The following is a 14,657-nucleotide window of genomic DNA, read 5'->3' on the forward strand; positions in this document are numbered from 1 at the left end:
ATAAGATTTTTCTTTACCTTGCTGACATTTTGTTTGCGGCTGCAAACATCCTCAGAGCTGACGCTGATGGTGGCATCATTTCCTACTCCGTTTATCCGCAGGCAGCAGAGGACGTTGTCGCCCTCTGCTGCCCGCTCTCCCCTCCCCGATGATGGAGTCCCATGCGCGATTCAGTGAGAATGTGGAACCATGAACAGAGACGATGGAGTTTACTCATTGGATCGCGCATAGGACTGCATCATCGGAGAGGGGAGAGCAGGCAGCAGAGGGCAGCAACGTACACCACTAAATGAACCCCTCGTAGTACACCACTAAATGAACCCCATGAAGTACTCCACTAAATGAACTCCATGAAGTACTCCACTAAATGAACCCCATGAAGTACAACATCGCTAAATGAACCCCACATAGTACAACACCACTAAATGAACCCCACGTAGTACACCACTAAATTAACCCCATGAAGTACACCACTAAATTAACCCCATGAAGTACAACATCGCTAAATGAACCCCACATATTACAACACCACTAAATGAACCCCACGTAGTACACACTAAATGAACCTCACGTAGTACACCACTAAATGAAACCCACATAGTACATTACTAAATTAACCCCACGAAGTACACCACTAAATTAACCCCACGAAGTACACCACTAAATGAAACCCATGAAGTACACCACTAAATGAACCTTATGAAGTACACCACTAAATGAACCCCATGAAGTACAACACTAAATGAACCCCACGAAGTGCACCACTAAATGAACCCCACGTAGTACACCACTAAATGAAACCCACACAGTACATTACTAAATTAACCCCACGAAGTACACCACTAAATTAACCCCACAAAGTACACCACTAAATGAACCCCACATAGTGCAACATCACTAAATGAACCCCACATCGTGCAACACCACTAAATTGATCCCATGAAGTACACCACTAAATGAACCCCTTGTAATACACCACTAAATGAACCCCACATAGTGCAACACTACTAAATGAATCCCATGAAGTACACCACTAAATGAACCCCTTATAGTACACCACTAAATGAACCCCTCATAGTACAACACCACTAAATGAACCCCATGAAGTACACCACTAAATGAACCCCATCTAGTACACCACTAAATGAACCCCACGTAGTACACCACTAAATGAACCCCACGTAGTACACCACTAAATGAACCCCATGAGGTACAACATCGCTAAATAAACCCCATGAAGTACAACATCGCTAAATGAACCCCACATTGTACAACACCGCTAAATGAACCTCACGTAGTACACCACTAAATGAACACTATGAATTACACCACTAAATTAACCCCATGAAGTACACCACTAAATGAACTCCATGAAGTACAGCACAACTAAATGATCCCTTCTTATAATATTACTGTTAAATCTCTTCACTAACATAATCTGTCTCCATTGTGGCCTATTTGTCTTCGTGATGATCTCAGAGATCAGTGGCATTGCTAAATTTTTTCATCCAGCTCTGCAGATGGGCATTGATACATTGATTCGATCGGATCTCACTGTTTGTCTGTTGTCAGATTCCTGGGAAGCTGCTCTTCTCTCTGGTGAAACGGTATCTGTGTGTCACGTCTTTGATGGACAAGCTCAACACTGCTGGGGTTGATTCACGCTCTGACAGACAGGACACAAGCCCTGCCCCTTCATCCTCATCTGCTGGCTCCACCCACCAGCTGGAGCTTAAGCGAATCCAAAGAGAGTTTGAGTTCACCATGGCAATGGCCAACCTGATCTCAGAGCTGGTCCGGGTGATGGGCTGGGACCGCAACCGGAAACCTCCTGACTTCTCCAACCACCAACCAGGAGGAGGCGGGACATACGTGGAGGAGCAGGGCATAGAGGCATTATCACACCCCGTCATTAGGTCCATTTTTCAGCCTCGATTCTGTGCCTCTCCCATTGTTCTGACCAGCAGCTCCTCCATCACAGCAGTGGCCTCCACACCAGCAAAGAAGACAGGAAACGGGTTCAAGACACGCTCAGACTTTGCCAGCCGTTCAGCTTATGTGGAGTACGTCCAGGACAATCTGAAGAGTGGCATGACTGTTCGAATGCTGGAGGACTATGAGGAGGTGAGCGCTGGAGACGAAGGAGAGTTTCGCTACAGTAACGATGGATCACCACCTGTTCAGGTGAGGAACAAACCACTTGTTCTCTGCTCTGTGTGAACACAACTGTTGTGCATCAGTGTGGGAGCATGAGACTGTTATGATCCAAACTGTGTTTAGATGCAGGGAACACAGCAGGTCTAACAGAAATGTCCTACAACGAGTCTCTGGCTTGCATCGTCCCCATAGTCATTGTAGGTTGTGTCCAGTGCTTTTCTGGGCCTATTTATGGGAGTGGTGCTGCTCCCCAGCTAGGGCTGGGTGATATGGCCTAAAATCAATATCACGATATATTGAGGATTTCACCTCGACAACAATAAATGGACGATAACTACAGGTATCACAGAGACAAAAGTTGTCCACTAAATGGGGCTGTCACATGTATTATGTTGAGTCACATTTTTACGTGACTCAAGGTGGTACAGCTTCTTAAAGGGACATGATTTTTTCCAACCTACACAAATCTTTTTTTTTTTATCATCAGATTTATTCACATAGGAAAATGATAATCTCTAAGTGTCAGAAATTCGATAACGATACATTTTTGATTTATTGCCCAGCCCTAGGATGTCAATGGTCTGGTTAAATATCTTGTCCTTATGAGGTCCACCACTGCCTCTTTCACCTTGGCCTTGTTTTATTCGATAATTTTAACACTTAAATGTACTGCAGCCGCTTTTAGCACTCAGCTTTTATGTGTCACTGTTTACAGGCCTCCTAAACAGACTGCACCTTTTATTCAAGAGTTTTCAGAGTTTTTATCAATTTTACACAACTCCTTTGGTAGGAATATTTTAGCTGGAGATTTTAATCTGCACGTGGATAACCTTTTAGACCCTTTAGCCACAGATTTTTTTTTTAAACATCTGGAATTATATGGATTTTACCCAACATGTCACGCAGCCAACTCTCAACAGAGGACACACCCTGGACTTGGTCATCACGTATGGCCTGTCCACTGGTGTGTCCTCTGTTGTCGACTTGACAGTCTCCGATCACTATTGCGTATTTTTTAACATCACCAGCGTTATCCAGTACGGGCCCTCTGTGACAACTGTAAGGATTACATCATCTAACCCCTAAAGTGGCTGCTGGTTTTCTTGAAGCTTTTAACAACATCCCTCCAACTAACGTCTCCGCCCCTTGTGATGCCATTTTCAATGATTTTAACAGAAGACTAGAGTTGGCTCTCAACTTGCTTGCTCCACTCAAAACCAAAAATTTATAGTCAAATCATACATCACTTTAGAGAAATGAAAACCTAAAAAAGCTAAAGAGAAACTACAGAGTGGCGGAGAGGAGCTGGAGGAAATACAAATTAACAATAAATAATCAGATATATTCAGAACTACTAAAAACATACAATAATGCCATAAGGAATTCAAGAAATACATATCCTCTCAGACCATAAAAATAACCCTAAATTTTTTTCTCCACAATCAATAATATTCTCAGCTTCAACTCACACTCAACCAGGGTCCGAAATTAACACTCGCCACTCGCCAAATGTGAGTAAATTGCTCCATTTGGCGAGTAAATTTTTGAGCTCTACCTGCCACCTGGCGAGTAAATGTTTGCACCAAATTAGTTGTTTGTCAGTCATCTTCCACGGATTTCTGATACTCCTCCCGCCTGCATGCATCGTACATAAACGTACGCGAAACGTGAACGCCGCATCCAACGTCATTTCCACCTATCCCATTCAATCAGTTTATCAAGTTAGCGGTTAGCTTTGTGTTAAAACTAGCTGTGAAATTTGGCGGTTTTTAACTGGAGTCAGCCAGCCTTCCAAATGAAAACTCGTCGAACTGGAAGAAAAACCACCAGGACCAGTGGCAACCAGAAGATTTTGTGAAAAGTGGCGAACTGGAGATGGTGGAGTCGTGAGACAATGGCTACATTATGATGGCCACGTAGCGTTGCTGCCTTTCACAGACAACTGTCCCTCGGCATTCTTCAAATATCCAAAAAATGCCCATACTTCCGACTTTGTCTTCTTTGAGGGATAATAAATGTCCCGAGTGCTGTCGTCTCCTCTGGCCATTATTTCAACTTTAGCTTAAAGAAAGTTTTGGTCGTAAACAATAAAGTGCGCATGTGCCGCCGGCAACTTCAGCAGATGATACGGTGGCTGGTAAGGGTCACCGCGCCTACGCCGCAGCCACGGTAATCCACCGAGATAATATATATATATATATATATATATATATATTTTAAACAAGACTGTTATTATTTATTGTCAACTTTTTTACCGGGGGTTACTGCTACACCGGTTACCGTGACAACCCTAGCCCTGACACACTTTCAGATATTCTCATGGTGCAGCTGTGTTCTCCAGAGATCAAGGACTAGGACCCAAATGAGGCTTTGGCACAAAGACGGTGTCAGAAGCAGGAGGCCAGACTTCATGGACAGAGAAAACAAGGAGTCTGACTAGATTTCAATGAAAGAGTTCATAAAAACATCTCTAAAAATAAATAAATAAATAGTAAAAATGAGAAAAGAGTTGTTTTCCTTATTAATTGATGTTTTAATTATTTTGTCATTCTGTTAGGAATCAACATAATATAGAATTACATGCTTTAGGTAGATCTAAATCATTTATAATTTTGGCTGGTAAAAAATATGCTTGGCCGGTAGATTTTCATCATCTACCGGCCAACTTGGCCGGTGAGTAAAAAATTCAATTTCGGACCCTGCACTCAACTCAGAAAACCCCCTCAGACTCTCTTTGTGAGGAGTTTGCAGCCCACTTCAGAGGGAAGGTAGACACCATCAGATGTAATATTTGATCCTCTCAGTGTAACGTGGTTTTAGACGCATCTGAGAGTGTGTCTACCTGAGGAAACAGTGGACAGTTTTGTCCTGGTTGAAGCTGAGAGTATTGATAAAGCTTTCTCCTCAGTGAGACCCACTGTGTCCTGGACCCAATTCCCACTAGGTTTTTTAAACAATTTTACAATTCTTTTAGAGATGAGGTTTTAAGTTTGATGAATTGCTCCCTTCAGACGGGGTCTTTCCTGCCGCTTTTAAACGGGCGGTGGTGAGGCCCATGCTGAAGAAGAACAATTTAGATTTTAATGATTTAAACGATTATCGACTGGTATCCAACTTACCATTTTTAAGCAACATTTTAGAAAAGCTTGTTTTAATTCAACTTAATGATTTTATCAACACCCATAATGTCTTTGAAAAATTTCAGTCTGGTTTTGGGGTGAACCACAGCACCAAGACAGCCCTTCTGAAGATTTTAAATGATTTTAGAGTAAATTATGATAAACGGAAGGTGACTGTGTTGGTTCTACTTGTTCTAAGTGCTGCCTTTGACACAGTAGACCACACTATTCTTTTAACTTGTTTGAAACGGATCGGCCTCTCTGGTGCTGCTCACCGATGGTTCACTTCCTACCTCACAGACGGGACTTTTATGGTGAGTTTGGATACCTGTTCCTCTAGGGTCCATGAGATTACATGTGGTGTGCGCCCCACGGTTCAATTTTAGGCCCAGTGCGTTTTAACCTTCATATGCTCCCTCTTGGCAGCGTCATCAGGAGACACGAGGAAAATTTCCACAGTTACGCTGATGATACACAGTTGTACTTCTCTGTGTCTCCTGATGACACAAGGCCAATGGACACACTTTTTAATTGCATTTTAGACATCAAGACATCTGTACTCAGTCTCTGTGCTCCTCTGGCATCCCCTCTCCTTGTCATCCCTAAAGTCAGGACACATATTCACAGCGAGGCGTTGTTTCAGTACTATGGTCCTTACCCCTGGAACGAGCTGCTCGGGGCCGCAGAGAACGTTCATGTTTTTAGAAACAGGCTCAAGACCCACCTTTTTAGCTTAGCTTTTAACTGATTACTATCACTTTTTAAATAAATAAATAAGTGAGGTTATTTATCTATTTATTTATTTATTTTATGTATTCTTTCTTTATACGTGCTATTTTTAAACATAGAAACATAGATACCGTAAATCCTCTAATACAGGCCCGGGCCTGTATTTGACTCAAGCTCATCAAGCTCCAGGCCTTTATTGGAAGGAGGGCCGGTATTAGAGGCAGGCCTCTATTTCTATTTGAGCAAAATGAACTAATGATTCGCTGGAGTCTTTGACAATTAACATTGCGCCCACATTTTCAAAGTTAAACACATTTCTTTTAACAACGGTAGTTCCTGCTTCAGCCCTCTCCCCCCTCCCCCTGCGCAGCAGCCGCAAACTCACTGATGCACCTGCAGCCTCTCAGAGTTCCTGCTGCTCTAAACATTAAAATAATTATTTCATTTTCTGTTCCTCACTTCTGATTACCTTCAATGGTGTCTGTTTGTTGCAACCACCAGGTACAAAAACTAACTTGTTTTTATTTGACTATTTTTCTGTCCTGTCTGTTTATTATCTTCCTGCATCTCCTCTCAATCATAAAGAAAAACTGCTACCTGGGTTCATATATATTCACCTCATGAGTTACTTTTGAACTTAAGTTCTAAAACATCTACCGACCGCAAAAACAGCGGAGCGCTCGCTGTTTGGCGGCCGTATCAGTGATCAGTGCGTCGGAGGACAAGGTGATGCCCGCAGCGCCCCGCTCCACAGCATGCAGCGAAACGCATCAGGCGCAAATAAAAGACAGAAAACATTAAAGGAAATGAACTGACATGAACGATCGCGTGTTAAATTAGTTTTTGAGGTGGCGACACCTGATTGTTACTGTGGCCGTGCTCAGGAGGCAGATCTACCGACCGCGAAAACAGCTGAGCGCTCCCTGCTTGCCGGCCGCATCAGTGATCTGTGCGTCGGAGGACAAGGTGATGTGCCCCGCTCCACAGCAGCGATACACATCAGGTGCAAATAAAAGACAGAAAACATTAAAGGAAATGAACCGACATGAACGATCGCGTGTCAGTAGCTAAGGTCTGGCACAGCGCGTTGCTGATCACAGAGAATCTGATCATACGATAATTCAATAGGGAGTGTGGTTTCACAGACGCGGAAGTGATAGCGTCGGTGAAACGCCGGCTGCTCTAGGAAACCCCCGAGCGTTCGAGTGTCAACGAAGTGACACGGAAATGTCGGGCTTTCCAGAAGTAAGTAAGATAACTTACTATGAGCTGATAGTTCGTTGGATTGATTGGTAGGTTGGAAACTCTGATCATGAATTTGAAGAAACGATGACTGAGCTGGAAAGGCGACTTCCGTTTGGTTTATAGCCGCGGTTTGTGACGTAGGTGCGATGTGGAGGGAATCCCCGCGAGGGGCATGCTGGGAGTCCCTACTTCGCGGATTTTCACCTATCGCGGCCAGGTCTGGAACGCATCTACCGCGATAAACGAGGGATTACTGTAGTTCATACACCCCCTACTGCTGCTCTCCAGAGTGTTCTGCAGTGTAATCAGCACGTTCTCTTTGAACTTGATAGTGTAATGACCTGGCTGGGGTTGTAAGCCAGGTGCATTCTGGGTATTGTGTTATATGTGTTTCCTATCGTTCTGCTAGTTCCTATGTGCTGATTTGCGTGTTGTGTGAGTGTTATGTAAGCCACAGGGAAGGTGATGTGTGTTCTGTGGAGCGGGTTGAATTAGCATGGTTAACTGACACCGTGACTCTGTGTGGTAGGAGCGTGATAGAGGATCGTGTCTGAAGCGTTACAAAGCGTTGAAAAAAAGCCTAATAAAGGTCTGCGTGAACCCCTACTGCCTCCTGCTGGTTGATTTGGGAACTATAACCCTGCTGCTGGGACGCTCGTACTTGCGTGTTACCACATACCATCCGGCCACAATAAGAGACCGGCCATTATTTACCTCCGCTGACTCTGACACCGGCCAAAATTGGAGACCCGGCCTTTAATTGAATACCGGCCTGTATTAGAGGATTTACGGTAAACATTTAAGATTTAAACATAGATAAACATTTCTACCATAGATTTATGATCAACATTATTTTTATATCTATATAACTTTTTATATTACAATTCTCATTTTAGCTCTTATGATTTTATATTTTAACCTTAACCTTTCTCCAGTGTTTCCTCTGTGGGAGCCCTCTGCCCCGGGGGCAGTGGTCATCTGTGGTGGCCTGGGTGCTTTCCAGGTGTGCCTGGGTGGAGGTGGGGTTCTCCACCCTCCCTGCCCTGGGCGCCCTGTGTTGGTGCCTCGGCTGCTGCTGCTGTCGGGGCGGATGGCTCCCCTGATGGTGTTTCTTTATCCTTATCTTAACTGGTTTGGCTAATCTGATCTCAGCCCATTGTGTTTTTTCCATTGGGGGGGGGGGGGGGGGGGGGGTTCGTGTGTGTGTGTGTGTGTGTGTGTGTGCCGGACAATGAGTGATGTGAAGGGGTTTTTATTGTCGGACTGTTCTTAAAATTCTGGGTATGGGAGGGAATGTGGGTATGCGGGGCCTTTTTAATTTGTTAAGCACTTTGAGTTGCATGTATTGCATGATTGAGTGCTATCCTAGTTTTGGATCACTCTGTGATTTGTTCAGGTGTACTGGAACTCCTTGTCAAGAACCTACTGGGTCCACTGGCACATGGTGGAGATAATGGGCAGCAGCAGCAGCAGCCAGTCTGAGAAGGAGACACAGGAGAAGGCCTCCTCACTGACTGAGACCCTGAAACTTTCTTCTGGTAAAAATAAATCACTGAACTCCTCGTCTTCATGCACCTAATACTGCTCCTCCTCTGAACTCATGTCCTCCTCCTGCTCCTCAGTGAGTCAGACGTTTTTCTCAAAGCCTCCTGGTGGACTATATTCCCTGCCGTACCTGTCGGAGGGACAGCAGGAGGATCCAGTGCACCTGAGCAGAGCCGAGTGGTGGGAGATCCTGTTCTTCATCAAGAAGCTAGAGTCGAGACAGCAACAGGAGGTGAATGTCCTCCTGCTGCAGAGCCTGGATGAGCAGGTAAAACCAGAACCACTGACCCATTGTGTGTGTTAAATCAGAATGCTTCAGATCTCAGGTCAGTCCTCATGTCCTCTCTGTACAGGAGCTGGAGCTGGATGAGTCATTGCTCATCAACCTGTCTGTCCCCGGAGAGGTTTCCCGGAAGCTGCTGCACTTCCTGAAGAAGAAGCTGCCCTCCTCATGTCTGAGTGACCTCCTGTGCTCCCACACCTTCTCCAAATACTACCTGAAGAGAGGAGGAGCTAGCCTGGAGGATGAAGAGATTCTGGGTGAGGACACAGACAGGTCCTCTAACAATCTACTCCTCAGGACATCTAGTCTGACTTAGGGCTGGGCGATATGGCAAAAATAGAATATCACGATTTTTCCAATATTTTATCACGATTTCGATTTTATCGCGATTTTTAATCCATGAATAGCATAACTTCAATTGCGTATTAAAGAAGAGAAACATTGAATAAATAAACATTTATTCATATTGGGGATAATCAACACAGTGCTAACACACTTATATTTTAAACTCACAACAGAGATGATAAAAGCCCTGAGAGAAACAATTACAAAAATCAGTTTTTCTAGTTTTTCAAGTTACTTAACATAAATTAAAATCGTAAACATATTTAAAGTGCAAACATGTCAATTGCAAACGTATTGTACAAACATTAACTTGTTCAAAATACTATGTAGCTCCCAGTTGCTCATGTAGTGGATAGTTAAGCTCAAATACGGCTCTGATGTGCGGCTGGACCAGAGATCGCTTGTGGTAGCAAATAACTGCACATTCTGAATATTTTCTGCAACACGTCTCTAAATAAAGTAAAATTTTCCAGTGCAGAGTGGAGACAACCCATAGAAGCACTGATTTGATCTCATTTCAGAGAAAAATAGAACAGGTTAGATGCACCTAATAAATAAAATTACTAACAAACTCAGGAATCTTTCTTTGCTTCACTGTTCTGGTGCTGAGAATATCACTAATGCGGATCAAAGGAGATACACAGATGAATGCACCTCTTATTTATTATTTGGAAACTACATTTACTGCAGCTGGCAGAGGCAGAGATTTTTTCTATTGATACACGGATTTACAGAATTATTTTAAATTATAATAGGGGAAGACTGCAGGAGGGAGCGGTAAAATACAGGGGGTCCCCAGCAAAAACAAGAAACTACGAGTCTGATGAAACCCGCTGGTTTTCCATCAGGCAGTCACGGGGCAGCTCCAGCTACCCACCGACACCGGCTCGGCAGAGGGTGGACGAGCCGAGGCGGCGTCGTGCTCTGCTTAAGAAGCGGTGTTATTTTCCTGCTTCAGAAGACGCGTCCAACGTGTTTTTACGCTTTCTCCGAGACATGTCACGTCGCTAAGTTGTTAGCGCCGCGCGCTAAGGAAACCCTGCGTTCCTCTTCGGAACGAAAACGTTGTTGTCGCTCTCAGCCGCGGCCGAAGCCATGTTTGTTCACACCGTTCACACACAGGTGAAAACAAGCGGGACACTAATATATTACTATGACTCACTCTGATTGGTTAAGGGTCAAACAAAGGCGTGTCATTCGCCTGGGGTAAGTTCCCTTTTCATTAAGAGGCAGAAATTCAACAGCAGAGCTGTGAATCGTGATAAAAAGGTCTCTCAAAAATGACAGACCGTCAGATGTGTAGATCGTAAAACGGTCTAAAATCGTCATATCGCCCAGCCCTAGTCTGACTATAGTTTGTTTTCCAGCAGAAAGCTCTGTGGGTTTGTCCAATCGTGGAGAAGGATCACAGAGCCTCTCCTCTTCATCTGCACCTTCAACCTCCTCTTCTTCAGCTATGGGCTTGGTGTCCAAGAAGGCCAAGAAAGAGCTCCCTGAGGACTCAGGCTGCGCAGAGACAGAGAGTGAGCTACCCACAGAAGACGTGAGCAGATATCCTGAAGACCTGGAGGACAAGATGAAAGGTGGACATTCTTTGTTTTCAGAAGACATGGACTTGGCTCTGATGTGAGCCAAGTCCATGTCTCACAGAGACCATTCATGGATGTGTACGTCTGCTGATTTAGTATCTGAGCCTGCTGCAGATGAGACGCAAACATTTGACTTAGGGATGGACAATATATCGGCATCAATATTGGTATCGGCCGATGTTAGTCATTTTTTAACATATCAGTATCGGTTCGGTAAATAAAACCAAGCCGATGTTAACAACCAATATTTTTTTCCATCTCGTCTCCATTAGTTTGCCTGTTTCAGAGGGTGAGGGGGTGATATGTAATTTAATCATGTGACAGTAAATGTAATCATCTCAGGACCGTAAATGTGTGTGTTGTGTGTGTAATATAAATTCAGCTTTAATAATTTTCATTCTATACAAAATCTGCTGAATTTAGAAGCATTATTGTCAGTATATCGGTATCGGAAAATATTGGTTATTGGCCATAACAGTGATCTTAATATCGGATATCGGTATCGGCCCAAAAATTTCATATCGGTGCATCATTGTTTTGACTGGCTCTAGTCTGAGTCTAGTGAAACAGTTTCCTTTCTGTTTGTGCTCCAGATGTTTTTCTGTTTATGGCTTAGTTGATGAAACCAGCCCTCTGTACTGCTGCAGTGTTCAACAGTCCCCGTCTGCAAGGGAAGAAGACTCTACTGGAGAAGCTGGGGGAGGTTGTGGACATTGTAACGAAGGGGGGGTCTGTTTCTGACACGGCACAGCAGCTCACCGCTGTCCTCTTCATCACCCGACTGCTGGATGACAAGACAACTCAGGAAAAGAACTCTATGAGGAGTGACTCTGCCCAGAGTGTACGGTGAGAAAACGGGGTTGGTTCTAGTCTGAGTGGACCTGGGGTGGGTCTGTGGATCATACGGTACTTTTTTGGTGTCTTTGTGATGTTGTGTCCTTTTGCTCCAAAAGGGACAAGGTGCTGAAGCTGCTGGTGGAGTTCCTGGGTTCCTCCTCCAGAGACGTGGTGGTCTGCACGCTTAGACTCACGCGTCTCCTCATGCTGAAATATGAGTGGAGGGTTTGCTTTGCCACTGAGGGTGGAGTCAAAGCCATTCTGTTCTGCATGCAGGAGTTCTGCTCCATCACACAAGTGCAACAGCTGGGCCTAGCGGTGAGAATGAGTGTGTGCTCTGAGTGGTGGCTGGGTGGATGATGGTTATGGTGGTGATGATGATGGTGGTGGTTGTAATTAAAAACAGCTGGACTTCTCTGGTTATGTTGGAGACATTTAAACTCTCATCCCAGAGGCTTCCACCAGACTTTGGTTGTGGTCAGAAACAAACACACTGATTGTGCTGCAAGTCTTTTTCTTCCTTGAAAACATGTTTGTGTCTAAATGAAGGTGATGTTGTTGTTCATAGAGTTAAAATTGTGTTGAAGTTCAGATTATTTCATCTAGTAGGACCTGTGGTTAGCTGGCTCATTTAAAACGTGTTATGTCTTGAAAGAATCAGGAATCGATAGGAACCGGAATCAAAACGAGGAATTGGAATTGTTCAAATTCAAACCATGGCAAACCCTTGTGATGATAATGGTGATGGTGGTGGTGGTGATGATGATGATGATGGTGATATTGGTGATGATGGTAATAATGGTGGTGGTGGGGATGATGACGGTGATGAAGATAGTGAAAATGATGATGATGATGATGATGATGATGATGATGATGATGATGACGACAGTGGTGGTGGTGGTGATGATGATGATAATGTGATGATTGTGGTGATGATGATGTGGTGGTGGTTATAGTAAGGAGGAAAATGATGGTGATTATAGTGAGGATGATAGTGAGGATGATGATGGTGATTATAGTGAGGATGATGATGGTGATTATAGTGAGGATGATGATGGTGATAGTGAGGATGATGATTGTGATAATAGTGTGGATAATGATGGTGATTACAGTGAGGGTGATGATGGTGATTACAGTGAGGGTGATGATGGTGATGATAGTGAGGATGATGATGGTGATTATAGTGAAGATGATGATGATGGTGATTATAGTGAGGATGATGGTGATTATAGTGAGAAGGATTATGTTGATGATGATGGTGATTATAGTGAAGGTGATGATATTGATTATAGTGAGAATGAATGTGATTATACTGAGGATAATGATGTTGATGATGGTGATTATAGTGAGGATTATGGTGATTATACTGAGGATAATGATGTTGATGATGGTGATTATAGTGAGGATGATGGTGATTATACTGAGGATAATGATGGTGATTATAGTGAGGATGATGATGGTGATGATAGTGAGGATGATGATGGTGATAGTGAGGATGATGATTGTGATGATAGTGAGGATGATGATTGTGATAATAGTGTGGATAATGATGGTGATTACAGTGAGGGTGATGATGGTGATGATAGTGAGGATGATGATGGTGATTATAGTGAAGATGATGATGATGATGATGATGGTGATTATAGTGAGGATGATGGTGATTATAGTGAGGATTATGTTGATGATGATGGTGATTATAGTGAAGGTGATGATATTGATTATAGTGAGAATGATGGTGATTATACTGAGGATAATGATGTTGATGATGGTGATTATAGTGAGGATGATGGTGATTATACTGAGGATAATGATGTTGATGATGGTGATTATAGTGAGGATGATGGTGATTATACTGAGGATAATGATGGTGATTATAGTGAGAATGATTATGTTGATGATGGTGAATATAGTGATGGTGATTGTTACGTTCCTCAGCTCACTAGGATTGATGTGGAAGAGGGAGTAAGAGATGTTGTGTACAGGTTTAATAATAACAAAGTAAATGTGTCACCAACAAAGGATTTTTATTAAACAGAAAGAGCCTACAAAAGGGAAAAAGGACTAACACAAAGCGCCAAGCCAAAAGGGCTGGGAGGAGGAAAAGGATCTAACTAAAATATTCAATATATATACACAAAAACACTAGATTTAACAAGAGATGTCCTGGTAAGCAGAGACGCTCAGGGGTAATCCAAAAGGGGGGAGTCGAAGGCGAGTCCTAAGTCTAAGTACCCGAAATCATAATTATCACGAGTCTAAATCACTAAATCACCGAAGTATCGCTAAGCTAACACACACACAAGCACACAAGGAGAAGAGAGCAGTATGAACACCTTCGTGCCCACACTTCCCTGTACCTTCTCCCTGACTGAGAGCACGAGAGCAGCTTTTAACAGCTGTCAAGTGATTGTCAATAATTAAACACAGCTGGGCACTGGGAGATGGGCGAGGCAGAAGCCACTGAGGCCATCTTGTAGCCAAAAAGGAGCACTGCACGTAACAGTTATGATGATGGTGATTATAGTGAAGATGATGATGGTATTGATTAAATTGAGAATGGTAAATGGTCTGTATTTGATATAGCGCCTTCTAGAGTCCTGGAACTCCTCAAGGTGCTTTACAACACAATCAGTCATTCATCCATTCACACACACATTCACACACTGGTGGGGATGAACTACAATGTAGCCACAGCTGCCCTGGGGCGCACTGGCAGAGGCGAGGCTGCCGAGCACTGGCGCCACTGATCCCTCCAACCACCACCAGCAGGCAACATGGGTTAAGTGTCTTGCCCAAGGACACAACGAC

At 43.7% G+C, this 14,657-nt stretch overlaps 1 protein-coding gene across 5 annotated transcripts in view; it reads left to right on the forward strand.

Annotated features, from left to right (window-relative positions):
- LOC107376413 (cullin-9) overlaps window positions 1-14,657 on the forward strand; it is an 83,128-nt gene that overhangs the window by 11,239 nt on the left and 57,232 nt on the right. For 3 of the 5 annotated variants that reach the window (XM_070542802.1, XM_070542804.1, XM_070542805.1), the window contains exons 4-10: window positions 1,573-2,184; window positions 8,647-8,788; window positions 8,873-9,063; window positions 9,149-9,335; window positions 10,791-11,006; window positions 11,660-11,858; window positions 11,966-12,167. In XM_070542802.1, coding sequence (XP_070398903.1) covers window positions 1,573-2,184; window positions 8,647-8,788; window positions 8,873-9,063; window positions 9,149-9,335; window positions 10,791-11,006; window positions 11,660-11,858; window positions 11,966-12,167 — 1,749 coding nt within the window. The remainder of the gene's footprint in view (window positions 1-1,572; window positions 2,185-8,646; window positions 8,789-8,872; window positions 9,064-9,148; window positions 9,336-10,790; window positions 11,007-11,659; window positions 11,859-11,965; window positions 12,168-14,657) is intronic. The other 2 variants (XM_070542803.1, XM_070542806.1) reach the window with 2 other exon arrangements.

The sequence above is a fragment of the Nothobranchius furzeri genome, chromosome 12 (genome assembly GCF_043380555.1).
Source record: "Nothobranchius furzeri strain GRZ-AD chromosome 12, NfurGRZ-RIMD1, whole genome shotgun sequence".
NCBI classification, from domain to species: Eukaryota; Metazoa; Chordata; class Actinopteri; order Cyprinodontiformes; family Nothobranchiidae; genus Nothobranchius; species Nothobranchius furzeri.